Here is a 26,615-nt window from a genome sequence, read left to right as displayed (position 1 = left end):
TTTTTTTTTTTTTTCCATTTTTAAATAACTCTCCTCCTGCCAGGCTCTTGCAAAAGAAGTGTTTTCATGATTAGTTCAATTCATGGTAGGTTTTATTTATATGAGATTAGCAAATAATGTATATTTATCAACATAATTCTAAAATTCTAAACCACAAATATCAGATCTAAGACAGTGTTAACAGAGAAATCACAAGAAGAATGTTTTCTAAGGGGTTAAAGACCTCCCTTTGCATACTTGCCCCCTCCTCTTTACTCTCAAGCCTCCTTTACATTAGGATGACAATCCACATAATTGAAATACATTTCATTAGATTAAAAACTGAAATGCTTGCAGAGATGTGTGGTAAGAGAGTTCTGAACCAGGAACAGGGATTCATCATTCTCTTCCCAGCTGACAGAACAACCAGACAGAGCTTCACCCTGACAGATGCACTCAGACAAAATTCTTCCATCTCTCCCATTCCCTTCAAAAACATGCCAAACACATAGTTTACTAAAAACAATCTTTAGCATTCAAGCTATTGTTTGAATTAGTGCATAATTCTCAAATATGGGGAGCCTTTCAGAACACAACACAAGAGAGTATATTTATTGCCTACGCACCTGTCATACTACTGGTTCTCACGTACCCTGGGTTTTAATCTTAATTAAGGACTCTGGTTCTGTCTTGGCTTACTGAAAATTGCCCCCATGATGAGTATACATCTAACATTTCCCAGGACACCCCAGGGGAACATTTAATGCAAAATACTACTGCTCAGTTCTGCTTTTAAGATTTGCCTGCACATATCTAACTTACTAATATGAATACCATACTAAAATTTTATCTTGAATCACAGAATGGTTTGTGGAAGTGATCTTAAAGATCATCTCATTCCACCCCCTGCCACAGGCAGAGACATGTTCCACTATCCCAGGTTGCTCCAAGCCCCATCCAACCGGGGCAGCCACAGCTTCTCTGGGCACCCTGTGCCAGGGCCTCACCACCCTCACACCAAGAATTCCTTCCCAATATCCCATCTAACCCTACTCTCTGTCAGTTTGAAGCCATTCCCCCTTGTCCTGTCACTCCAGGCCCTTGGAAATAGTCCCTCTCCATCTTTCCTGTAGCTCCCTCAGGCACTGGAAGGCCACCATTAGGTCACCCCAGAGACTTCTCCTCTCCAGGTTGATCAATCCCAACTCTCTCAGCCTTTCCTCCAGCAGAGCTGCTCCATCCCTCGGATCATCTTGGTGCCTCCTCTGCACTCACTCCAAGAGCTCCACATCCTCTCCCAGAGCTGGAGGCAACTCTGCAGGAGGGGTCTCACCTGAGCAAGGCAGAGGGGCTCAATCACCTCCCTTGATCTGCTGGCTTTAATATATTTATTAAAACATATATATGTGTGTGTGTATTTGTGTGTATATATATATATATATAAAATGTACAGCCATACCTATATCTCCATTTCTTCAGTGGGAAAAACCATCAGCTGCGAGTTCTCCCTTGCTCACACACAGAACTGCACACACTGCCCAGAACCCCAACACTGGCTTGGAAATGAAAGAAAACTCCAAGAAATCAATGCCAGGAACAACCACCAGATTTAGAGATTCAGTTTTTCCACCACCCTCAGAGGCTGCTCCTTCCCTCACAGGCACAAGGTTTGTCCTTCCAGATGGAAGGACATGAACCTGCCCCACAGCCTTGCTATGAACCTCATGGCATTAGAGTGAAGACACCAAAATATCCTGACAAGTTACTTTAATTCTTTTAAAGCCTTGAACTTGACACTTCATTCATAGCTAAGCTGTGGTATTCATTAAAAGAAATGTTTAACAGCCAGTTATTAGCAGAGTGGTCATACTTTAAACACTTCATTTGCTACTGATACAGTTTTGCCTGGAAAACAGTTACAAATTACAGAATTCAATTTTCCAAATGGATTATTCCATAACTAGACAGAAAGACTGGTTAAATTACTTCTGCTGTTTCAAGGCAAGATTAATACAATCGGATTAAAACTTAGATCCCCTCAAGGAACTGGTGTATTCCTGTCAGCACTACGCAATTAGTTGGTTTGTATTGGAATATTAAGGATTCTTCTGGCACATTGCAAAGTCAAAAAAGTAACCTGGAGACATTAGAATTTCTTCCTTCCTCCAGTATTGTTAAAGCATGTGGCAATTTGTGGTTGCTTATTTACATTTAACAAGTGAAAACTAGACAGTTACCTGAAAGGAAACTCTCTGCATAGATTTTGTAGCCTGGGTTCTAATTATTTTCTCTCCCTTGTGGGACCCAATGAATTAAGTGGGCAATTTGCTTTGTGTATGCAAATTCCCAGTTCTCCTCATAAGTTACAGATGACTGTTCTCAGACAACCGGTATTTTAGGACACGGCAATCTTTCCACTTTAAAAAAAAAAACCAGAACAAAATTAGAAAGTATTTAAAGGTCAATATTACACCAAAAAAAAAAAAAAAAGGTACTTTTTTTCTGTTTCATCTGTTTCATCCTCACCAGTGGTGAGGATGTCCAAGTTCAGGCCCTGGTGCAGGGCTGCAGACAAGGATACAACCATCATGCATTCAAATGCAAACCAATTGGACTCTCCAAAATACCACTGAGACAACTCAGAAACACTTCTGGGGATCCAGAATTCAGATGGATAAAGGTGAGACCTTGATGGATCGAGATGCCAAGGAGCTGCTGGATGATCTCAGCCCAGTGACTGGTATCACCACAGTGCCACCAGCCCCAGTGCTCCAGTCAACCTCCTTCCACTGATAAATCAAAGCAACATTTGCACTTTAATCCATCATAGAAAAAAAAAAATAGTAACAGAATGAAACACTTCAGTGAAGGAGGCAGGTGCTACTGAAAAATTAGCTCCATTCATCATTTTCCTTTTTCTACCCTTTACAGTTTTATGATGGATTAAACCTCTCTCGAGATCGATGGGGGGAGCAGGGGCTCCTCAGTTTTCCAGATTTGATGCTGCTTTCAACAGCATTTGAGAACCACTTCAGAACCCAGGTAGGAAGTTAATGACCATTATTTCTGAAACACTGGTAATCTGTAGGTGAGGTTTTCCTCCTACAGCATCATCTTTCAGAACTGAACCACGTTCACCCTCAGATTCGTTAGCACAAGTTTATGGCACAGCGACACTTGACACGTTAACAGGACTGGCTGGGCTTCTCATTTGCAGGATTAACTTCATTGTCACAGACAGTGACAGCAGTCTCTGTCCAGGAGTGACAGAATGAGAGTTGTCACAGCAAAGCCTCTCCACACCATGGAGCTGTTACCACAACAGCTGCTCTTGCTGACAAAACATGTATCAAAAGAGCAGTGACTACCCCAGACCTGTGCATGATGCCTTGATACCATCAAAAGCAGGTGACAAGCAGTGATAGTTGAAGGCTCTGCCATATTCAGCTATTTGTTGGAGGTTTTATTAATAATTAACTATGGTTTTTATTAGGATCAGTTCATCCACAGAGGGTACAGAGCAGCACTGACATGTTCTCTGTTTTCAGCAGCTCATATTTAACACTGCTAGAAGCTGTATCATTCACCACCTTAGAATTTCACACGTTTACAAGGCTTATTTAAAAAAGAAACTCATTTTTATCCACCTGTGCTCTTTGTAAGTGAATACATTTTGCCCAGAAAATGCTGTTTTAATATTCATTAGTTCCCTTTCAGCGAGGTTTGTTAAAAATAAACGGGGACCTGTCGGCTTGGAGAGCTGATGATTTTACAACTAGAAAGCAGCCTTTCCATCACAGGGAACAAATGGAGACACTGCAGAGCCCCAGAGTCACTGCAGAAGGGACACCCCACTGCCCCAGGCAATCTCATCTCAACCTCCCCACAGTATTGAGGCATCATTCCAGTGTGGCCAAGAGGGGCAATAAACATGGAGAACAAATGCCAATGGCAACAGTCTCAGGGCAGAAATCGCTGTCCAGCCTCTCAGCAAGCACATCCACAGCATCCAGGTCACCTGGATGCTGGGAAGAGAGATCCCTCTGGATTACACAGAAGGATTACAGGTTCCCCTGGCAGAAACCTCAGCAATTACCTGTAATTTGGGTCTGCGTACCTGGGCCCTGAAGCAGAGAGAGGTTCAGGGGAAGGGGTGATTGGAGTTGGCAGCTCAGCCAGACACCAAAAAAACATCAAAGTTCAGATTGATCATCTGAGGTATATCCAGCTTTAGACTCAGACCCCAGTTGCCTCACATGAGCCCTTTAAGAAGATTTAGGATATAATCTACCAGTTCCCCCTGCTGGAACCAGCGCTGTCAGGAACACTCGCTCCATGCTGTGCTTTACTCCTCCAAAAGGTAAACATTTCTCTGCCCACTTCCCCTCGAGACATTTGGGTTCAGATCGTCTTCCTGCCTGAAATATCCCCTAGATTTTGGTGAGTCACTGCCACAGGTTGCCCAGAGAAGCTGTGGCTGCCCCATCCCTGGAAGTGTCCAAGGCCAGGTTGGATGGGGCTTGGAGCAACCTGGGCTAGTGGAAGGTGTCCCTGCCCATGGCAGAACTGGATGATCTGTGTATTTGGGCTTAATTACATGCTGCTATGTTTTGGTCTGTGTTTGGCACAGCCACTTGGGAGAATCTGTTCTTTTCCTGCCAAGTTATGAGGATACAAGCACTGATAAACGAGAACTTAGTCCTTGAAGGAAGCATTTTGTATGAACTGTAATTAATTAGTACCTCACTGTTGGCTGATGGCCTTTCAAGGGCATTTGAAGGAGAAAGTGAAGAGGAGGGTGATGAAGTAAGTCCCCAGACTCATTCAGGAAAGACCCCCTGAATGTGGGCATGTGGGCATGGGGACATTCCAGGGTACCCACATGTGTGCAGAAGAGATGCCACCTGCATAACAGGGGGAAGGACCGAAGGCCTCTGGCTGGGCAGTGCTGGCCACACCTGCCCAGGTAGATGTCACCAATTAATTGTATAAAAAGCAGACGGTTGGTGCTGGGAGTGGGACTCGAGCTTCACACGAAGAACAACGCTGCCTTTTGCAGGGACAGCTGCTATCGTGTGAGCCTGAGGATACCCCGAGGGGAATTCTAGGCACTGGGAGTTGGTAAGACAACCTCGTAAGTACAACACCTGAGTTTATTTCCCTCCTTTTCTCTCTCTCGGGTTCCTGTTTACTTGGCCACTTCTCTGTAATAATTTTTTTGTGTTAAGCTTTGATCAGTGCACTGGTTTCAGTTTTGCCATCATTCCCCACTACAATCTGTAAGGTGCCTTCCAACCCAAACCATTCTATGATTCTATGACTGACAAAATTCCTACAAAAACCAGACACAATATGTGCATAAGATGTCTTACTGCTCTCACAGTGTTTCTCAAGACTTCAGCCAAGATTAGGGTTTGCTTTAATGTCTATAACTATTAATATCCCAGCTGTGATTACACACTGTTACAGCTTTCAGAGGAAGAAACCATGATCTGTGCAGCCACTAAGGCAAAGAGTCGATTCCCAGTGACTGACTGTGGAGTTTGACCATTGTTTACTCCTGTCAAATAAGCTACTTGAGAAACCCAGAAACTAAATTCACAGAGGAAGCAATAGTCTCCAATTAAATAACTATTAAATATAGACTAAGCTTGACTTATAACTGAAAATCCCTCTAAGTCAATGAGACTTTCCATGGTGCTTTAGTCTGCAGATCCAGGCTGCTGATGGGTTATATACATGCAAATATGTGCTAACCTATAGAATTCCTTGAAAGAAGAGAAGAAAGTTCAGCCTCTTTTAGATTCCTCTTGGATTTCATGTCCATTACCCAGTGTGAACTCCAAGTCAGTGTGTGCTGCTAAAATATTGCATTAATACAATGGAAGAAACAGAGATTTGCAGCAATAATTGACAGAGTCATACTAATATAAATGCTGGAAATTCTCTCACACACTGTGCAGCCCTCACACACATCAAGTGGAAAATCACCATTCATTACTTCTGAAAGTTGCTTAATGTAAATGTGAATGAACTATTTCTGGGCCTGACTTATTAGAAATAGCCACAGGTTTTATGACCAATCAATTACACATTCCATGTAGACAGACAAGTCTGAATTCAGATTCACTATTCTCTCAAGATTTCCTCTTAAATGTATGTCAAAGTGAAGTACAGATCACCCTCAAGCTGAGTTTGCACATAATTCTTAATCTTCCAATATATTAAACTTTTGCCAGCAATGATTATAAATTAGAGGCTTTTTTATTTCCATCTCCATGCCCAGGAGAGTTACACATGTAAATTCTCAGGTGAATATGAAATATGAAAGGTGCACAAAATTCTAGAGAAGTGACTGGAGGGAAAACCTTCATTCTTTTAACACCAATTAATTTATGAAAGGCTTTCACACCACTATTACAAGAAAAATGTGCATGTTGTCTTTCATGTCTGTAGCTGGTACTATCTTCCAACAGATGCAAAATCCCAGTAAAATGGGAACCTTAAAGTGCCCAGCTTTTTGAATTCACATGTTCCTTTGGATGACTGTTACTGTAAACATCAAAAGCAGCAGCCATTGCAAAGTATTTCAGATCTGGGTTTAAAGGCCTGAGGAAAAGACAGTTGCTTTAAAAATACAGGTATTTTCCACTTAGCAAGATTTTTGTGCAAAGTAGAAAATAGAATACTTACTCTGCCTCTAGTTCACTGAGTGAAGGAACATACAAATGGGTTTAGGACCTTGAGAGTAAAAACAGTTCCAATTTTCAGCCCAATTAATGTATGTAAACTTGGGGGTTTATTATTGATATTACATCGAATAAACTAAGAAACAACCTTGTGTCTTACCTTGTGGTAGCATCTGAAGTAAGCAGCTCGTTCATCTGAGAACTTCTCCAGCCTCTTTGGCCCTTTGCTTGAAGCTTTTTTGAATACTAACCAGCATCTCTGGTAAATCTGGAAACACAAGAGAGTACACTTGGCATCTGCAATGGCTTGAATATCACCAGTATTCATACAGAAGCTAAACTCATAAATCAGCTGTTGCTCTGGAGCTACAAATAATAACTCAGTAGCTTAGAGCAAACATAAAACTAAGCTAATGGGGAGTTACATCCTATTTCTTTGGAATTATAATACAACTAGAAATTCTTAGGAAGATGCTTGGAAGGAAGAGCTGTAATTGTGCTTGCAAATGAATGCAAGGCTTTCTAGGAAACAGTGGCACACTTTTCCATGTGGGTTTGCTCCTGCTTCCTGTCTTGCATGCCTAAGGGAGATGTGAGGAAAGCTTGAGCAGACAGGTAGGAATGGACCTTCCATCATACAGGCATGAGAGGTGACACTGTAAGTGTGTGTTCTCTGTATAAGGGGAACTGAGGATACAAAAGGGAGAAGGAACTGAATTACTGGTAATGAAGAAGCAGATCGTTTATCTGCAGAACCAAGGACCATTCTGACACCTGGAATTTTGCTTCCAGGGTCTGGCTGAATTTATATTCAAGTCATTTGGGGCAGACTCTGTGCAGAGTGGTTGAAAAAACACCTTTCCATCTACAGTATTAAGTCACTTCATCTCTCCAACTTCTGTCACCATTTCTTGCAATCTTCCCACCCATTCTTTAACTGTGGTGCACTTTCTACCATCCTCTTACATTCAAACCATGGCTCTCAGCTCTGCTAACATGCTGCCTGTATAGAAGGAAAGAATTATAAGCCTTGCCAACTGTTCACAGCCCACACTTAATCAGTAATTCCAAAGTAACACCTGGTAAGTTAGAAATAAATCAAAACTGCCACCAAAAATCAGTGTGATTTCAGAGAAAAAAATCAGACCAGCCATTATCAAATAGTTCACAGTACAAATCCACTGCAGTGATAAGTGATGAAGACCCATCAACACATCTCACTGCCCCACCTAAGCCAGCACCTAATCCAGCACAGACAAGGCAGCTCATCCTCTGAACCCCTGATGGATTCTAATCAACGTATTCAGCACAATTATGTTCACAAAAAGTAGCTATAACTTCATTGCTGCACCCAAAAAGCTGACTAGCTGTGGTTCTCTCACCAGTTTTTAGTTGTTTTTCCCAGCTGTATCATTCTCCCCCAGCTTTTCCATCCTGCCTCACACGTGGGCACTCACACTCCTGGCCCACTTGGCTGCACCAACATTTAACATATGGACAGGCTGTTCCCATGCCAGGCACCAGCTGAACCCATCAAGCTTTTCTTCCAGTTTTCCAGCTTATTGGCCACTCAACCTGTTCTGTTTCATGCAAGGGTCTGAATGGAATTGTTCAAAAATGACTAGACACTGACCACAATGACAGCTTACACCAAAAGCACAATTTAGAAATGCACCTACTTCTCCTGAAAGAGTCTTTCTGCATTTGCCTTCAGAAGATTTTGTTCCCCACAGCTGAGGAAAAAAAAAAAGCAAAACAAAGTACCCTCAAAAAAAACCCTGGCACATGTAAGTACTTCCAAGGATGCAAAAGCCAAATCAGTCCACAACAGAAACAGCAGTCTTCAAGTTTTGGTTCCAATCCCACGCTGCAACAATTCTCTAAGAAAAGAGTCCCAGGGTTGAAATATTATGTCAGAGCCTGAGGAAAACATCATCACAACCCAAGTAACTAAACCAATAAAGAACAAATGGCATTTGTGATGCCAATGAGCAAACTGGAGGAAAGGCAGGTCAGGGAGGTCCCTCCCCTGAGCTTTCTCCTCCCTCTGTAGGAGCTGGTCAGCTCTCTCCTCTTAGGAAATCTCTGGGCAGAGAGATCCCACCACAACAGCAGTTTAAAGTAGAACAAAGTGTTTTGATTTGAGATCATTAATGATTTTTTGTCTGAACACACAGTTAGGAATCCCATTGATGTTTGTGATGTGATGTTAACTCCTCTCTGCTGAGCTTCTATAAACAAACTTAAAAGAATATAAACCCCCTCACTGGAAACCCACTTAGCACCCTCAAAAATGAAGCAGTGGAGCCCTCAAGAATGGGTACTATTAGCACAGTCCCATTTCTGTGCTCCCACAGGTGAACAGCCAGCACCATCTCAACAGAGCCTAAACTACACAATGCTTTAAAGCTCCAGAAATAAAACAGTGAAAAAGGAGATTGGACTAAATGGCCTTTAATGGTCCCTTCCAATCCAAACCAATCCATGATTCTGTGAATAACCAATCTGGCAGCATCTACCCAGAAGCCCTGAAAGCCCTCCAGTCAATGCACAGGAGAAATGATGCTGTACCCAAGACAGGGAGCTCATCACGACCCTGTTATGAGCTACAAAACAGAGCCAATAATTAAGTCCTTGATGCCACCACGGTCTAGCACGTGCATGAGACTTGTCAGTGTTTCCTCAAGTTGAAGACAGCACGTGAACTGTTTATGTTGCTAATGCTGTTTTGACAGCAGCAACAAGAACCAGCCCCAAATGCTCTTGGGTGCCTTTTCCATCATGAATGCAGAGCTCACTTATCCCTCAAATCAACACTTTCACTACTACTCCATGAATAGGAATTAGTTGAAAGTACTGCTGTAATTGCCTCCACTGCAACCACTCGGGCTGACAGTGATTAGATAATTCAAACAGCAACTCAGGATCTGATGTGCTGAGAGAGAACAGTAATAGCTGTCATTTACATAACACCTAAAACTTACCAAGTGTTCCCCTTGAGATCTTCTGAAAAAGTCTAACTCGGGATTTGGGTATCAAAAATTAGCATCTACTCCCTGTGGTCTCTCCTGAAAATTCCAGATTCTTACAGAGCAGGTGACAAAGCAAAACTTGAGGGAAATAATGTGACTGTTTATGAAGTGCAATACCCCAAATCCAGGGAGGTGACCCAATATCCATGTCCGAGGTCAGGCCAAGACAGTTCTATTTTTGGCTCTGAAGATCATCTGCTATAAATCATTATCACAACTGAAGTCAAAGGAGTGACTTCAAAGGAATGATGCAATCTGAGTATCTGGATTCCTGCCCTTCATTCCCAGGTTCCTTCTGGTGCTGGAAAGGAGCAGCAAAGGAGCTACTGACCTCAGCTGGAACTGGTCAGCATGGAATCATGGAATGGTTTGGGTTGGAAAGGGCCTTAAAGATCATCCAGTTCCACCCCCACCATGGGCAGGGACACCTCCCACTAGACCAGGTTGATCAGAGCTCTGTCCAGCCTGGCTTTGGACACTTCCAGGGGTGGCATCTGGCTGAGTACAGTGGAAAATCTTCTTCTGGCGTTCTGGGCTTCATGGTTCAGTTGGGGTTTGAGAATATTCTCATGCAAAGAGGGAAACTGAAACCAGAGTCTTGCTGTCCTATGTGATGACCCAAACCCTGGAGTGTCCTGGAAACTGGGGTGGGAGGGAGACCTGTCAGTCCTCACCACCTCCCATCTGAGCAAGATCACCAAGAGCTGGATTTCTGAGTGCCTAAAATGTCCTTCTTTATACATGAAGCACAAATTATTCCGGCCAAGAAACAAAACATTTGAATTTAGAGACTAAAATCTGCATTTCAGCCCAAAGCAAGTTTACCCCACCCCTCAGTAGTTTTGTTCAGGAACGAATCTAAAAAAGTATCTTGAAATAGCCGAATATTTAGAAATTGGATGGGGGGAGGCTATTTTTCAGATTTTGAGGCAGGGGGTTTAAAACTGGCTGTTTTTAAAAACTAAGATATGTGGCTTCCACCACATAAGGGCAAAGCAAACCTATTTTAATTCAGAACCAAACAACCCCTTTTATTTGTTTTTTAAGAGGGATCTAGAGGTCAGAAACAGCAGCACAAAGTCTCATCTGGCAAATTTCTCCTCTGTGAACAAGTGAACCTTCAGGGAAAGCTGCCCTGCTTTATTCCTGTGTTGTGTTTTTCTGCACTTTGCCCTAAAACAAAGAATTCCAATGAGCTGCATTTACAGGGACACTGAACTTGCTGTCAAATAAAAACAAACTTTGCTTTTTTAAAAGCAGTCACTGCAAGTTCTCTCATGCAGCTTGGGATGCCTTCCAGAAACATTGGGCTATTGCCAGGAACCTTTTTGTGACTCTGATGAGTTCTAGAAACAGATAATCCAGTAAAGGCACAGCACAACAGCTTAAGAAATTTCTCAGTCTCTTCTGACTTGGGGGTTTTTTGTAGTAAAAGAATACTCCACTTTACCCAAGGCTGGTAGGAAGCTCACACACTGAAGGACATCAGTTGCACATGCAAAATAATATTTGAGTGTTTTGTTGGACTTTCAGGGAGTCTCCAGTGGGCTGGAGCTCCAGGTACAAGGTCCTTCCAACAGGGAGTTGTTCACACAGGCAACCAGCCAACATATGCCAAAGGTTTGGGTCTTAATTCTTCTATTTTAAAAATGCCTTAATATCTCACTTCTGAGTCAAAAGTTAAAAGAGCCCTGAAATAGAACTTTCAATTCAAAGGAAATCTGTGAGGAGACTGGATCTGGAATTTTGCTTTGCTTCTAGAAAAATGAAAGAGTGCCAACAAAGGCAGATTGCAGCTCATATATTTAATTATATCCCCCCCCTCAGACACATCTGAAGCAGCAGATCTCCATCAGGGAGCTGTTTCCTCACAAAAAGCTGGAGTACTGCTTTCTAGTAAAGAGGTCTAGGCATCAACAGGTACGATGCTGAATGGGACTGGGTGGCCCTAGGGAAGACCCCACAATCTTTCCATGAGTTCACAAACTAGAGCTACTTAATCTGAATCTATTTCTTTCATAAGATTGTGACTTGCCTCTGTTTTTCCAGCCCAGTTTTGCTCCATACCCACTTCATCCCCATACTGACAGAGTTCAGCTGTATTTCATTCTGAAAAAACTACAATGTAAGTCTAAAACTGAAACTATTACAAGTAGACAGATCACTAGAAAGAATCACATCCCAACCTTGTACTGAGCTGTGTTCAGCAGGACTTACACAATGCATGTAGACTGGATCACTGGCTTTGTAAAATCAGCAGCAAAGTTGTCCAAGTGTTGTCTGTAAAGATATCTCTGCACTTGGCAACAAGACAATTTCCCTTTCCCTGAATACCCATTTAATGTGTGTTATGAGTAAGCAATATTGCATTATTCATTGTGATCAGTTTATAATGACTACATAAATCAAGGTTGGTTTACATCAAGCTGTTCTCTTCTCCAGGGCACTAAAGAAAATCATCTAGATTTCTCCTTCCCACAAGAAACACATTTGTGGAGAGATAAAGCTCACTCCTTCCCCTCATTCAGTCTTCACAAACAATATTTTCCACTAGGAAGTCATCCACAGCTGCTAATAGGGAATGAGGCTGTAATCTTGTCTCTCTGATTACATTCAGAATGTTCACAATGCACAATATTGCTCAGTATTGCAAAGTTTTCTCATCAAGTTATAAAATCCAACTTTGGGACCGGTCAGAACTTGCTATAAGCCCAGAGCACAAAAAAAAAAATGCCTGGCAGATTTTTATGAATCTATACACCTTTCACTCTTGTTAATGCAGGTCAAAACAGATGCCTGCTGCTCTCAAATATGAGGCATTTTAATCAGCCTTTCTTCTTCAAAAACTCTTCCCTCCCACCTGGAATTGCATCAACCAGAAGTGGGATTTTTGTTAAAGCTTAAGGCTTAGAACTCAAAGCCATTCCACCAACCTTGGTTTAAAACACCAAACAGCTGGATGGGAGCCTACAGATGCATTCCCACTTGGCACACTGCTTAGAAGGCAACTTTGTTCTAAACCTTCACTTATTTATTTTTTTTTTTAGTCCTTCATGATTACATGAGATTCACTCCACAGGCAAGATTTACTGCCAAAATATCCTCAAGAGAGGGAAGTCTGTGTGCTGTGATCTGAGGTACATTGTCCAAGCCATGCAGGGTGCTGAGGAGCAGCATCTCAGCACAGTGAGCAGAACAGCTCACCCAGGATTATCTGACAGCTCAGTAATGGAGCCTGGGCTTGATTTCGTGTCCATGCTGTGCCCTGTGACAAGGGACAGTGACAGGGAAACACAAGCAGCATTGTACAGGTTTTGCTTGTAACTGGTACACATTAGTCACTGGTTCAGACAAAAGGGGGAAAAACGCTCAACAAAACTGCTGCTGGCACCTCAGGCAGACTTGAGGATGGAAAAGAAAGACAAGAAGGAATTTGCTCATATATTCCAGCCTGCTGGAGGATTATTCACTAAAAAAATTAATTTTAAAGGGAGCTTATGAGAGCCCTTTGGAGTGAATCAGTGCAACTGTCAATACTGCAGTTTAGAAGCAATGCACCCCTTCAAATTGCTGATGCACTCGGCAGCTGGAGGGTTGGAGTTCAGAGACATCTTAATTACGGATCCTGGCCAGGTGATGAATCACTTTACCAGTGAAATCTCTCTGATATACAATCTTTTTTCAATTGCTTTGGAAGGACTCTATGGTTCAGTCCAGACAGGGCAGAGGAGACAACTGCAAACAGCCCTGCAGGGACTTCCAGGGGTAGGGAACGGGCTCCAGGAACACGGGACACCCAGGAGGTTGGTACCTGGAACTGGGCACTGAGAGCTGCTAAAGAAATATGTCTATAGGACAACAGGGCTTGGATTTAGACCTGGTTTATCCTCCAAGTATCACGAGTGTTCTGCACAGGAATATTTCTTTCCCTCCTCTGCTCAGTGCCTTGAATCTGCACTGGCAGATCCTCCTCACATGCAACTCACTTGTTGATAAACTAATGTGTAAATAAATGACACTGTGTAATAAACTAGACAAGAGATGAAAAGGATAAGCAGTTGTGCTGTTTGATGTGGGCAATACAGAACCTGACTCCATTTTTCAGTTTCTCTAATGACTGTCTAGAATTTCAGGACCTAAAAGACATTAAAAGTGAGACTTCAACCTCCATCTGCTCTCTCTGCAAAAATGATGAGTTGGATGCAGTATCATTAGAGAAAGCATTAGCTGAAGTATCCTTCCACTTCCAGGCCCTTTTTTATGGACCTATAGCCTTTAAAGTATAGGACTGCCAGTTTGTTGGGTTTTTTTAAAATCCTACACAGAAAAGGTTATAATTCTGAGCTCTGTAAGGCCATTAGAGAAGAGCCGTTCCAAAAGAAGAGCCAAGAAGCATTTACAGCAGAAACCTTCTCTTGCCAGCGACAGCTTAAAAAAAAAGCCAGGCTGGAGCTAAGTATCTGATTTGGTTCCTTGAACATCTGCTAAGCTTTATATGGGCACAGTTAATTCTAGGCATGAAACTGGATAGGAGAAAATCAGCCTAGGACTGTAACTAGGAAGAAAAAAACAGTAAAGGCTCCACTGCAGGCTAAAGGCTGGCTCTGTGCAGCCAGCTCATGCTGGCAGCAGCTGGATGTGCAGCTGGATGTGTCCTGCTGGGTCAGGCCATCAGTACAAATCCTGGGAATTAACACCATTAATATCCTGTCCGAATTAGGGAACTGCAGAACAACTTACAATGACCACGATGAATTATGGTTTGGGATTCTTCTTTTTTTTTGTCACTAACATCTGACTTGGTTACTTTAATTACACGGGCTATAGGGGGAAAATGGCATTGATGCAGCTCATTAACACTTCCAGAGCTCACTAATTAGCCCATCAGATGGAAGAGGCTGCAGAGCACGCACGGTAACCCTGGGTAACAGCAGCTCACAGCTCTGACAAGGACACAGCTCACCTGCTAAAGCCATGGCAGTGGGATGTCTCCTCAGAAGGCACAGATGGGACTTGGAGACGAACTGTACTTGCTCACAAACTCCCAGCAACAGGCTTTCACTGCACTCCAGAGCATACACTCATTTGTGGGAGCTGCATTCCAGACTTGGACTTGTATTTCAGAGTGGGACTTGTAACTTTACACATAAGCAGACCAAAAAAAGGCAGAAAATGCACATGAATTAAGCCTCTATCTCGGCAGAGTAATTCCTTCAGCAGTAAGCTGCCAACATCCAAAGCCAGACATAGGAAAAGGGCTTTAGTTTCCCCATCCTTGAACAGTTCAGCTGTACCTGCTGCCATTTGCCCACCTGCAAAATTGGGTTAATGATGCCTGTTATGTGCTGCTTGGAGAGCCAAGGGTGACAAATGCCCTGCAAGCCCCTCCCTGACCGACAGATGGGGAGAACTGCCCAGTTCTGGCCTGCTGTCATTCTTTGCTCACCAATTAATTCACCTGTAAGCTTCAGAAAGCAGCACAGGTTTTTCTGTAACAAACAGAGTATCTGCCATCCCTCCAGACACCTCAAGTCTCGAGGTATTGTCTCAGCACAAGGTAAACTTATCTCATTCCTTCCACACTTCCCTTTCAATCCTGACATCAAAGCCATGCAGTCACAGGTCATTCCCCCAGCTGCTCGGGAGCTTGGATCAGCTTTAAAATCAAAGTCAATCTGCATGAAAGAGCAAATAATGCTCCCGTGTGAGTCACTTCGAGCTGGACTTCACCAAAACACAGGGCTTTGTTAAGAGTGACAGATTTACAGCCCATTAAATCATGGTAACAAGCACTTCAGCGCTGCCTTACAGGACTGCAACGAATGATTGAAGTCATTTGCCTAAACTGCTCACCGGGCTGATCCTGCGGCCAAAGCTGCTCCGGGGACAAGTTCCAGGCAGTCAAAATGTATTTCCTTTTACAAGCACTTCAGTGCTCCGGCTGCCAGCAGGTCAGGGAGGGCATCCTGACCCTCCGCTCAGCCCTGTGAGCCACATCTGGAGTGCTGTGTCCAGTCCTGGGCTCCTCAGGGTGAGAGACGTGGAGCTCTTGGATTCATCACCAAAGATGATGAAGAGACTGGAGCATCTCTGTGACAAAAGAAGGCTGAGGGAGCTCGGGCTGTTCAGCCTCGAGGGGAGACACTGAGAGGGGACCCCATCCATGTGTGTCAGGGCCTGCAGGGAGGGGGCAGAACCCCCCCAGGCTCTGCTCAGGGGGCCCAGCAATGGGACACGAGGAACGGGCAGGAACTGATGCCCAGGAAGTTCCACCTGGACATGAGGAAGAATTTCTTCTCTGTGCAGTGACCGAGCGCTGAACAGAGACCAGAGAGGGTGTGGAGTCTCCTCACTGGGGATGTTCCAGAACCATCTGGACACAATCCTGTGCCGTGTGCTCTGGGATGGCCCTGCTGGAGCAGGAGGTGGGACCAGGTGACCCCTGTGGGCCCTTCCAGCCTGACCCATCCTGGGATTCTGTATCCTGAATTCCTGCCGGCAGGTGCACAGAGGGATCTAAGAGCAGATCCCACAGGGCCTGGCATCAGCAGCTGGAGTCCATCCTGGGCATGAACTGATGATCCTGCAGGATCTGCCACAAGTTTTAAAGCTACCAACTAGATGAACATGTCACCAGTTTGCCCAATATTTTAAAACCAAAATTCAGTCAGTTCTCTAGGAAAGCTGCAGCTGAGGTTGGGGGGGGGGAGGGGGTTGTTTATTTATTGTTGGGGTTTTTTCGTTTTGTTTTGAGTTTGGGAGGGACAGAATAATATTGATTTTTAAAACCCACAGATTAAAACGAGGATTCCAGAGCCAATATTTCCCTGTAGACTTCAGCTTTCCACTGGCTCTTGCAGTCCTCTTGCATTTGCTCAGGCCAATCTCCACATTAGTTCAAACGGACAAACCCAACTCAAATTAATTTCTCATGTCCCAGCTGTGCAGCACGAATTAAAGAAAGAGTTCAAGAGTTCACTCACATTTAGGCAGACACCATCCTCAAAAAAGCTACATTAAAAGTGCCTATAAAAGCACAGTCTTAATTTGCACTACTTCATTTAACAGAGAATAGCCACTTATATTTGACCATAAGCACCGTGCCAAGAGTCTGCCACTCAATGGGATGCATTAATTCAGAACAATCAGTTAACATCCATCCTCACCGTGTGGAGACATTAGTGAGAGCATTAAGAGGACATTTTCCTTTGCCAACCACAGGGCATTGATAGTTCCCCAGACAAACACTACTTGGCAAGTAAAGGGGCAATTTAACCTCCTACATTATCTTTACTGGGGAAAAATACCACTGATTTTGACCTATTGATCCTCTGAATTGAAACAAGTTACATTACTTTCAGTAAAGGAAAGAAAAGCGCTACTCATTCCAATAGCTCAAACTTCCACTGGTATTTCTGACAGTACTTGATGAAGTCAGACAAAAAGATAATAGAAACAGTCCATCATTTTCCATGGTATACCTAAAACTACACAAACATCAAATTAAGATGTCAGTCTCAAATTAAGATGTCAGTCTCAGGAGCAGACCTTGCATCTGTTGCTTTCTTTCAAGTGTTTCCACAAACACTGCAAAATGTTAATTTATCACTGATGCAACTTCAGGGCAATGGCCACATGCACCAGCAGGAGAATTACCTTCACACTGTGAAATGAATTGATGATGAAAAGCCATCCAAATCACCAAAGACTAAATTTCACCTGTTTATAACTGGGTTTTCTTCTTCTTTCACTGCCTTTACAATCATTCCTGACATACCCTTCTCTGTGTGGAGCTGGTGCAGTTACCCCCAGGAACCAGAGACTTTCATCTACCAAAGGAACAGCAAAGAGGGAAGAGGAGAACTGGGACCCACAACTGACAGATCAGGGAAGTGTTTGAGACAAAAGCAGAAGAAAAAAGGGTGTTCTGATCAGGTTTGCATTCAACTTCTTAAAATAAAACATCTTTAGAACAAGATAGCAAGTGGATAAGAACCACTTGTTTACTAGTCATTGTTTTGCTTCACAAACTAAGCCCATCTTCCAAAGAAGAATGTGGAAGGTAATTTATCAGAAAACACATGCTGGAAAGCACTAGAAAAGCTGCTCCTGCTCCTTAAATGGGCCAGCATCAAACCAGGAATTTCATACTCCAAATCACAATCTGCATGATCTCTTCCAGAAAAAGAGGAATAGTTCTTAGGTTTTTAGATTTTGGTGGGTTTTTTGGAACCAAATTAGGACCCTCGCTTCTCCATCCTATTTCCACAAGGCAAAAATCAGGATACCTTAGGAGAAAACCAAAATGTAATTGCACCATTTGAGTGCCAAACCTCCTTGTAACTCATCCAGAACAGTGCTGAGCACCCTGGTCCTGCAACGTGCCCAAATGACAAGCACTGCTCACCTTTCTCCAACCCAACCTCTTTGCTTCAATTCCTGAGGTAACCCCATAGATATCCCTGTTGTCTTGGACTCAAATCCCATTAACAGAGGGGATCCAAAGGGGACTTGCCCACAGACCCTGTGGCAGTAACCAGATGGAGCTGCATTAGGCTTGAATAACATTTACTGCTTATTCTTCCCCTTGTCAGCTCAAGGATAAAGCTCAAACTTTCTAAGCAATGTTCTGGATCCTTTCCCTGCTGCCTCTGACAAGTTCCAAGCAGTAAGAAATCTTAATATCTGTGAATATGTTCTAACACCTTATTTAACAGTTTGCTAAAACTATGAATTTCCAGTGGGTTTAATATCTTGCAGGTTCAAGTTGGTGCACGAGAAATCTGTTCAGTTTTTCCCTGTCTCGAGGCTTCCAGATTGAAAGGAGCTGCATAGGTGTTAATAAAACACCAGAGTTTTATTAATAAAGCTGCTTCAAATTGAGATACAGGCAGACAAGTTTTCCTTCTCCTCACCCCCTCCCCCAGCCTTACATCATTCTTCTTTCCAGTTTTCACAGCTCATGCTCCAAAATCCTCATATTAACTTCCTGGCACGCTTATTCAAGCACCAATCTCTCCAACCATATGGTTCTAGTCCTGCAGATTGTCTCTCCCCCACTTTACCTCTCCTCCCACAGGGTTTCACAGCAACAGTGCTATGCAGAACTTGTAAAAAGTATATGTCATTTGGAACGTTCCACACCAATCTTCTCAATGAAGTTTCCACAGAAGTCAGTTTAATTAAAACCAGGAATAGAAAACCATGAAAGCTTCATCTCTTTTCAGCTATTGACAATTGAAAGTTTCTGCTGAAGTGGACAAGTCCTAAACTTTACACAGAAGTTTTTCCAAACTTCTAAGCATGAAGCAGAGGTTTTTCCCATCTAGTCCTAAAACAAATATATGCAATAAGATTAAATTATATGCTTCCTGAGGAACAGTCCATAGCACAAAACTCTTGGATTTTCCCACTTCAATCTTACGTATGGCCACTGTCCAACATGTAACTTCTCAACCCATACTCAAATACATAAAGATTAACATCCTCCTCATTTCAGGTGGAAGTTTAATATTGCCAGTAAAGCATCAATCAAAGAAAGAAGCAGGCAGTCTAGAAACCTAAGAAATGTTTTTTTCCCTGAGTTTTTTAATTAATCCAGAAGTATTTGAGCACTGCTCACGTTACTCCACTGAAATATTTCCTAGGAACATGCAATGGGCTACAAAGCTGTGGCAGTATCAGCTCCCTCCTGTCACAAGCTGAAGACTAAAGCCTTACAAAGTCCTACCAGGGATTGGCCAGAGTGCCCTATTTCTGTGTTGGAGGACACCTCTAAGACCACATTCCTTCCCTCTGATGTGATTAAGACATTTTGGGCCAGTCAGACCCATCGAGCAAAGAAACTGGACACGCACAGATCCAGTTTCTGTCCTCACGAAGGTTCATCCTAAAGAGGGAACAATTCCACTGATGCAGTTCCAGCAGCCACATCTTTCACCAGAGACCCAATCACTTAATTTTGACTTCCCAAAATTCACTAGGCTCAGGACTTACCTGAATTTGGTTCAGGTGGTTCAGATCAGTGTTAAACTGTGTCCAGAACACAGGCACCCACACAAACTGTATCTACTGTATGTTAAAGTGATCCTTGTACTACTGAGGTCAACACCACAAATGCAATTGCTCCCAGAAGCACAACTGCTGATTTCTCTCCTTCCATCCACCTGGAGATTGATTGGAGAGCTGCAAAAAACCAACTGATGCTGCCCCAGCAGTGAGGGCACTGAGGAAAGGCTGGATCCCTGTCCCACAGGGCCCCAGCACAGCAGGAAAGGGCCCTGCAGGAGCAGTTGGAAGGAGGAGGGTCTGAGCTGAGCTCAGCTTATCTTCAGCTCTCCAGACTGCCCTGTTGCCAGATGTCTGGGCAGAAGTTTGTCCACCTTTAGCAAAGGTGGTGAAAGCCATCATTTAAAACTTTCTTCTACATATTTGATCCCAGGAAATCTGTCCCCATCAGAGGATTATGACAGAATCCCTCCCAGGCAGGACTACAGGGATACACCAGAGGCTGGACAACCTGGTGTGTGCCATGACTGACACCCTGGAGGACGATGGCTGATCTCCATGTCCTCAGGAAACACCCATGGACAAACATTAGCCATGGCAGGACTGAACTCTTGGGCTTCAGCTGCTCAAACCACACTAACCCTCACGTGGGGTGCTCAGATCCCTTTTTCCTGGATCCAGCCCAAATTCCCGAGGAGGATCCTCTCTAACAGACAGATGAGGCTGATCATTCCTTGCATAACAAGGAGGTGCCTCCAGCAGATGGGGTTCCAGCCAACCCCAGCACAGGCTGTGGATTTAATTAGAAGTGTTGTTAAACAGATAGGGCTGTGAGAACAGCTCTGTGCCTCATCCCCCAAGTGCAAAGTGGAAGGTGCCCTATGGGACAGGATTCTGCAAAAATCTATTACAGCACTTCCTTCTCCAGACAGAGGTACAAGAAGCCGATTGCTAGGTATTAAAAAAAAAAAAAATCTCACTTTACCCCTCTGTCCTTCCTTATTCTCTGACAAACAGATCAAGGAGTCTCTGCAGACCCACGTTTTTAGGAACAGACATTTAGCTCTTTGCACAGCTCCATAAAAGTCAATGGATCCTCCCAAATGAGTCGTTTTAATAGCCTGCAATAACTTGATAGTAATGCAAACTTGTGGAGCACATTCCCAGAACTCCATGTGCAGGAAATACCTTCATAAAATCATGGCAGTAATGTAATAAATCAGGCTGCCTGTTAATAATGTCCAATTTTGAGAGTTCTGCACATTAGTCTTAGTGGTCAGATTGTTTCTCTGTGTTATAAACATCCAGTGTGTCTAGTTAGTGACAGTATATGTTTTAGAGAGATAAATATTTTGTAAGGCTTTTCTAACCAACAACAAATTGCCAGGACTGTTTGTTTTAAGCACTTCTGTCAGGCAGCAGCACTAATCTATGTATATTGATGCAGCAGCACATGTCCTGGACTTTTCTAATTTTAATAACTCTGCTTTCTGTAAAGGGAGAAACTTTTGTCCTCTTCCAGAATACAGGCCACCTTAATTTTCAAATTACTTCAGCATTTCCTATTCTGCTTTTATAGACCTGTGAGGCTTGGGAAGGCTCCTGCTACATCTGTGAGAGCCAAAGTTGTTTTACAGCCCCAATTCTTGCAATTCCACCATGAAATGAAGAGAAAGACAAGCTGAAGAAACATGTTAAAAATAGCCAGGGAGCAGAAATAGTTTCAGTGTTAAAGAGAAGGGCAGAAAGCATCACAACTGTTGCACTTGTTTTGTTTTATAATGAAATAAATATACAAACAACTGCATATTCAAATTTTTAACCGTAATTCATTCCTTATTTCAACTTGGGTTTATATGGGATCATGGCACAGACCTCTTATATGAAAAGTCTTCCAGAATATATCAAAAGCCTTCCAGAATAAAGATATTTTAAGAGTTATTAGCAAGACAGATAAACATTGCTTCAGCACTGAGAAGTTTGTGACAAGAGGGAAGAGCACAAGAGCACAAACTACTGTAGATGGCTCCACAACTATTTTTAAACCTCAAAAATTTAAAAGATGCTGCCCATCCTTGCAGTAGGATTTCTTCTGGCAGATTGTTCAGTAACTCAGTGCACACACAGAGCTTTGAGCCACCTTGTACCACGTCAGCTCAAACATCACAGCACACAGAACAGAGATCACATTCTGATAAACTGGTTATACTGATGAGTTTAATGGGGATGCTCTCTGAGAAATGGGGATACAATGGAAATACTTGCACACAAGGTTGGGAGAAAAAATACTGTCCCATTGGTCTCCTCTTAAGGAATGCTCAGAAAGGTGCTCTCTCCCACCTGGAAAGCAGCAACACGTAAGTCACCACAGCCAAACTCCATAAAGACACCTATTTTCCAAGTGAGCCAGAGAGAACGTTTCTGGCAGCCAATATTTTCTGGTCAGCTGAGAATTGTGCAGAGCCAAACCAGACTCTACAAGGCTTGGCATAGCTGTGAACATGAACAAGTCCTTAGCAGAGACATCTCTGCTGGCCACCAGCCCATCTCAGCTGGTTCTGAGGCCCTTCTGTTTGATCAGCACTATTTTGCTCTCAGCTGCAGACACAGCTCAGGGCAGTTGCTGCTCCTCCAGGAGATTGTTTCCCTCTGACACCAACAGAACCTCACACTTAATGCAACGAGACACTCGGGGTGTGCTGCTGGCATTCCAGAAACTCGGAGCTGACAGCCAAGCCCATGGCATCTTGCTCCAGCAGTGCCCCATACATCAAGAGGCAGGGATAGGACAAATGCCTGCAAACTCCACAGGGTCTTCCAAGGGGAATGGCACCATCTTCAAATGCCCTGCACACAGAACAGCCAGCACCCTCCTGGTGCCACAGCACCATCCCAGCAGTGCTGCCTGCATCCCGAGGAACAGGCTTTGGGAATGTCACCTGCCGTCCCTTGGAGCCTCCAGCACTTCCTCCTGCCCACACCTCAACAGCAGCAGCAGAGGGTCCCCTCAGAGCAGTTCCTGTGCTCCACAGTCTTGCTCCAGTTGACAGGTGGCTTCCAGCAAAGCTGGGTTTAGGTGTGGACACAGGAAGTAAAACTAAACCTTAACAACAGGGAGTTCAGTAAAAGTGTGGGACTGGAACCAGCACAGACCAGTGGGACCCTCCCAGTCCATGAGGGAGGTGGGCTGCTGGCATCTCAATGAAGACTATCAAGTGCAGTGTTATAAAGAGCATCTATTTCACAGATTTGTTCCTCTTTTGATTTTAATTGTTATTTGTACACTTTGTTGAGCCAGTCAACCTAAAATGAAAGCTCAAGCATGTTAACAAGCAGTGCACATCCACCCACCCTAAAAATGGAAAAACAAGAACTACTTTTTTCCTTAAGGAAACATCTCCATAACTTACTCCCTCTCAGAAAGGTCACATCTGTACCACAGAGAGAGACATGATTTGAAAATCATAAGCTAAAAAAAAAAGCCTTTTTAGATCCAGAAGCCACAAAACAAAGCCCCTGCTTCATATATAGATACAAAGCACTTAATCAGCTGAGATGTGACTGCAAAAGCACAAGTGTCTTCTTTCCCAAAACACAGGTCCAGTGGCTGCTGGTCACTGACAGAAGCACTTCTCACAAAGCAAAGCTGATTTTTTCTGTTTTAAAGAACTCTGGAAGGTTGTGCTTTTCCACTGTCAGCAGTTTTCCAGCACACAACCTCCTCTGTGTCACTGCTAATGACATAACACACAGAGACCATTGGCTGAGGGAATTATTTTTCTCCCTATAAGGATGGAAAGAATCAGAAAGAGTGAGCTTTCTCCCGAATATATTTGGCTCTGCAGAAGACACATGTGATACAAATGTTGCTATGGAAACTATTCTATTAAATAATATTAAATTAAATTTACATATTTAAAGTGCGCAGAAAGAGTTCAGGTACAAAACTAATTAGCCTAATTTCAATCTTGAAATTACAAAGTAGGGCCTGCCAGAATTGTCATGTTTCTTTTAAAAGCACTTTGGATTTGAACAAGCTGCTTCTCAGCACCCCTTCCTTTCCAAATGAAGCACCTGCACCCCAGTTATTCAGAAAAGTCGTTTTCTTGAGATAATTTCCAGACACAAGCTCTGCTCCCAGTTCCCTTGGTGATGGAATTACATAGTATTACAGAGACTAACCCAGAGCTGGATTCAGTCTGAACAGACAATGCACTGATTACAGCTCTGCCACCACAAAATGGGAATGTATTTTAACAACTCCCACTTACACCTCACCACACATGGTGTACTGAAATCCTTCTCAATTAAACACGAGTCCTGCATGAGGCTGGAGGAGATTATTCTTCCTAATGTTTTCACAGAATGGGGAAGTTTTTTGAAAGTTAGTATTTTAACGTCTGAACTATTTTTCTTGGGTTAATCACAACTCCCCATTTCTAACTGGGCACTGTAAATCAGGGCACTGAGCTTTTAAGCAGCTCACAGAAAATGCTACAGGAAAAAATCTGCACCCACATTTCAACCCTCTGTTTTTGAGTCATGGGCCAACACCCCAGGCTGGAAACTACCAGGAGAGAAAAGCATTATCCAACGATTTATTTCCAAAGAAATGCAGCAGGATTTGAACAGGTCACCTCTCCCTCATAGCACAGGCAGCCGGGACCAGATCTAAAGCAGTGACAGCAGCAACCACCTGCCCTCCTAAGGTCCTCCACAGCACAGGAAAGCTGTCAGGGCACAACACCCAGAGCCAAGGGCTCTTCATTTTAACATATCCACAGTCAAAGGAACTCTCTGGGATTTCTCTCAGATTCCTTCACAAAACCACTTTTCATCACGCCTTTTGCACTTTCCAGCCACTGATAATGACACAGACCTTTGGAATTAGAAGGAATGAGATGAAATAAAGAAATTGTCTTTTCAAAGGAAACATTTAACATTTGTTCCATTTCCATGCACTCTCTGTCATTATCCGTTTCTCCCCTGTTTTTGTGTTCAGCTGTCACACGCACATATACTGAGAGGGCATTGAACCACCTCCACCCTCAGAGTGGTCTGAAAAGCCTTAGAAAAGGAAAGGCACAGACATTAACAGAATTTACAACTATCTCTGAGTTTGATACACCTTATTCACATGTCCACTGAATTTCTCTGTTACAATATGGAAAGATGTATCATAGTTTAATCTTACTCATCGTTTATGCTGGAGCAAATTGAACACTGATATTTATCCATTAATGAAAAGGTAATCATGATACACTAATTCTGCCAAATTTACTACAAGTCCTCTCCTAATGACTTGTCCTCCATCTGCCACAGAATCACACAGTTCCTACAGAATGAACTGTGCCTGCAAGTCCACCTGTGAGAAAAATCAGCCTGATGGGACACTTTTAAATGCTTTCCTGTTTCAAAAAAAGCCGGGGAGACACAAGTTAGCAAAACTGTAGAGAAGTCACTGACCGTGGATACAGCAAGAGAATATAACTGTAATTGCAATGAGCCAGCAAAAGCTTTCAGAGCATGACACACTTCTCCATAACAAACGCTGATGCAAAACTCGCACTATGGACAATTCAGAATTGCCAACCCATCAGTTCTCAGCAAACACAAGAAATTAATTCTTTTCCAGTTCTCAGAGGCAGATATACTAATTAAAAGATTTTTGGATACACAAAACCTCCCTCCAGGTGCATCCTCTTAAGCCCCTCTGGCTCCCGAAGGGAGACAGGAGGTGTGGAGCCAGTCCCATCACCTGAGCGGCTCCGGTAGCTCGCTCAGGGAGCAGCAGCTCATGGACCGGAGGAACAGAGCAGCATTTCAGAGCACACCCCATCCCAGATACAGTGGGGAACTGCCCTGCCACTGCCGACATACCCAGTACCTACAACCCAAACTAGGGAAACGCCGTGAAAAATCAAAGAACAACCTTAAAACAAGTTTAAAATTAAATACGGAGCTAAAGCGGGCTTTGTGGATTTCCATTTTGCGCAACTCGAACGAACTTAAAAGCCTTGAAGACATCGCAAGGTCTTCACCTGCCTCCCGCAAGATAAAGCCCTAATTTGCAGCAGGAGCAGCAGCACCTGAGCCGCTCTGAGCCCTCACCCCTGCCCAGAGCTGCCCTGCACCCTCAATCCCGGCGGCACAGCCCCCCCAGCCCCGTGTGCCCCCCGGGCACCCCCAGCCCCGCACGGCCCCCGCAGCCCGGGGCGCTCGGAGCGAAGGGAGCGCCGGGAGGCGGAGGCAGCGCAGCCCAGCCTTGCGGGCAGGCAGCATCCCCGACTCCCGACGGGAGAGACGGGGGGAAAAAAAATATATATCTACATATAAATAAACTACATTATATATTACGATACATTTAGGTGCCTTTATTCTCCGTCACCCACCTACCCCAATATTTTTGTTTCCTCTCTCCGCGCTGAGCTCAGTTTGCAAAAGGAGGACAAAGGAGTGGCAGGGGATAAAAAATAAATAAATAAAATAAAAGAACCACACGCAAAGCCCCGAGGCAGGTGGCGGCACTCACCCCGAGCCGCCGGCTCCGGATGCGGACGTAGCCCTGCTTCACGATGTCGTTGAAATTGGAGGCCATCCTTCCCCGGGACAGCGGCAGCCGCGCCGCTCAGCCCCTCAGCCCGCCCGCATGGCGAGAGCAGCCGCCGGAGCCGCGCCCCGCACCGCCCCCCGAGCACCGCACCGCCTCCCGGAGAGCTTCGCACCGCCCCGCACCGCCCCCGGAGTGACCCGCACCGGTCCGCACCCCTTCCTAGAGAGCCCCGCACCGTCCCTGGAGCGACCCGCTCCACCCTGCCCCGCGCGCCCCCCCGCGCGCCCCGCCCCGCGGCGCCCCCCGCCCCGCTCCGCCCCGCACCGCTCCACCCCGCACCACCCCCGGAGCGAC

General features: G+C 44.1%; 1 protein-coding gene across 3 annotated transcripts in view; it reads right to left on the bottom strand.

Annotated features, from left to right (window-relative positions):
* DOK5 (docking protein 5) overlaps positions 1-26,367 on the bottom strand; it is a 42,861-nt gene extending 16,494 nt beyond the window's left edge. For all 3 annotated transcript variants that reach the window (XM_027646192.1, XM_027646195.1, XM_027646193.1), the window contains exons 1-2: positions 26,241-26,367; positions 6,829-6,936 (exon numbers count right to left, since the gene is read on the bottom strand). In XM_027646192.1, the coding sequence (XP_027501993.1) occupies positions 6,829-6,936; positions 26,241-26,306 (174 nt within the window). In that variant the 5' untranslated portion in view covers positions 26,307-26,367. The remainder of the gene's footprint in view (positions 1-6,828; positions 6,937-26,240) is intronic.
* Positions 26,368-26,615: the final 248 nt, after the last annotated feature.

Source organism: Corapipo altera, unplaced genomic scaffold (assembly GCF_003945725.1).
Source record: "Corapipo altera isolate COAL_440 unplaced genomic scaffold, ASM394572v1 64, whole genome shotgun sequence".
NCBI lineage: Eukaryota > Metazoa > Chordata > Aves > Passeriformes > Pipridae > Corapipo > Corapipo altera.
This window is presented reverse-complemented; position numbering and strand designations above follow the sequence as displayed.